This window comes from Coregonus lavaretus, assembly GCF_964263955.1.
Source record: "Coregonus lavaretus genome assembly, contig: HAP1_SCAFFOLD_9106, whole genome shotgun sequence".
Taxonomy (NCBI): Eukaryota; Metazoa; Chordata; class Actinopteri; order Salmoniformes; family Salmonidae; genus Coregonus; species Coregonus lavaretus.
In genome coordinates this window covers 14,814-17,108 of record NW_028162658.1, presented here as the reverse complement: position 1 = coordinate 17,108, position 2,295 = coordinate 14,814, and the positions used below count along the sequence as shown (strand labels likewise).

General features: G+C 49.4%; 1 protein-coding gene across 1 annotated transcript; it reads left to right on the top strand.

The window, feature by feature from the left end:
- Positions 1-76: 76 nt before the first annotated feature.
- On the top strand, positions 77-2,080 carry LOC311119048 (uncharacterized protein; the record flags this gene model as incomplete). Its single annotated transcript, XM_084193803.1, has 3 exons — positions 77-146; positions 243-376; positions 1,383-2,080. Coding segments are annotated over 3 exons (902 nt in total), but the record flags the coding sequence as incomplete, so codon positions are not given.
- Positions 2,081-2,295: the final 215 nt, after the last annotated feature.

Below are 2,295 nucleotides of genomic sequence, written 5' to 3'. Positions count from 1 at the left end.
ACTCTTTATCATGGCTGTATTCTGTCTCTCAATGGGATGTAGCTGTTGTTGTTTATGTGTTGTTGTCTCTCCTCAGACCGGGAGTCCAGTCGCCTTCACCAGGAGGAAGGCCGATCAGCAGACAGACGGCTTTCTCCTCACATCAGGTCAGCACGTACTCAAACACACACACACACACACACACACACACACACACGGCACTACCACAGACACCCTAACAGACGTCTGTCGTCCTACATCAGGCCAGCCCACCCAGGTCAGAGCAGTGAGCCACCCTCCCCAGAGGGACAGCATTACTGTGTGGATGAGAACACTGAGAGGAGGAATCACTATCTGGACCTAGCCGGTATAGAGAACTACACCTCCAGGTTTGAAGGTTGGTACCACTCAGCTTATCTCTCCCATGTACAAACAACTACAACGTGTTGTAGCCAGATAGCAAATTAAACCTCAAAGAATAATGTGGCCTTGTAGTGAACTATTATATAACATACAGTATCCAGTGCCTTCAGAAAGGATTCACACCCCTTGACTTTTTACACATTTTGTTGTGTAGGATTAAAAAGGGTTTAATAAAAGAATTAACATCAAGCCTGGCTCTTGAAAAATGATATTTCATGATATTTGGGATCTGTTTTTTGAATTTTTGCAAACCGGTGATATTGTAGAAGCATTGGAACTGTAAAACTGTATCTTTGTAGTGACTGGGTGTATTGATACACCATCCTAAGTGTAATTCATAACTTCACCATGCTCAAAGGGATATTCAATGTCTGCTTTTTTTTTTTTACCCATCTACCAATAGGTGCATTGAAAAACCTCCCTGGTCTTTGTGGTTGAATCTGTGTTTGAAATTCCCTGCTCGACTGAGGGACCTTACAGATAATTGTATGTGTGGGGTACAGAGATGAGGTAGTCATAACAAAATCATGTTAAACACTATTATTGCACACAGAGTAGGTCCATGCAACTTTTTATGTGACTTGTTAAGCACAGTTTTACTCCTGAACTTATTTAGGCTTGCCATAACAAACGGGTTGACTACTTATTGACAAGACATTTCAGCTTTTAATTTTGTATTAATTTGTAAAAAATAAAAATAAAAACATAATTCCACTTTAACATTATGAGGTATTGTGTGTAGGCCAGTGACACAAAATCTCAATTTAATCCATTTTAAATTCAGGCTGTAACACATCAAAATGTGGAAAAAGTCAAGGGGTCTGAATACTTTCTGAAGGCACTGGATTTATTATATATCACAATTTTCCCCAAACCTTTAACTATGTCCTTTGAACTTTGGACTAACCGTACCTCTAAAACATCCCCCCCACCACCCCCACCCCCCCGTGTGTGTGTGCGTGTCTCTCTCCCTCCTCCAGGATCCACCCCTCCCCCGCCCCCCCAGGAGACTCATGTGCGGACCTCCCAGTCCCAGAACCGCTCCCGTTCCCAGGAGCCCGAGGCTCACGCCGCCCATTCCTACCAGCGCCGCTCGCAGGTCATCGGTGAGAACTACACCCCTCTAGAAGCCCGGGGTCGGGGCGCGGCGCACTTCCTCAAGTCCCCCAAAGGAACATCTAAAGGAGCCGGCGGCGGAGGGACCAACGGGGGAATTGAAAGGGGCAAGTCCAGTAAATGCCACGGCGGGGGGTACTACCCTCCTCACCCTCCTCATCTCCAGACCGTGCTGCATACAGGGAACTCCTCATCTGGGGGTCACGGAGGACAGGATGTGTACCACCTCCCCCACCTCCCCAATCTCCCCCACCAGCCCCTGCCCTCCTCCAGCCACCACCAGCATCCTCTGCAGCACAGCCACAGCAAACGGCTCCGGGCCAAAGCCAGGGAGGGTCAGGGCACGTCCCCGTCCAAAACGCCCCTGTCCCCTCACTCCCATCCCCAGCATCAGCAGCAGGCTCCCCCGCCGCCTCCTTCCTTTGAGAGGGAGAGGGATCAGGGGTCTTGCCCGCCCGGCAGCCCTGGGTCCTTTGTGTTGCCTCTGGTGCAGCGTCACGAGCACCACCACCACCACGAACACCACCACCACCACCACTACCACCATCACCACCAGACATGACCCAATAGGGCCGCAGTCTCGGTTAGAGTCACAGTAACAGTCAAGAGACTGAGAGACCGTTAAAGGACCGACTGACCACACCCGTCTGTCTGAAAAAGGACTCAACCTCCTCACCCAATGGGAATGTTTCCACTTCTGTCCTGAGGCTGCCCAGTCTGAGATGGCACCCTATTCCCTATATAGTGCACTACTTTTGACCAGAGCCCTATTGGTTA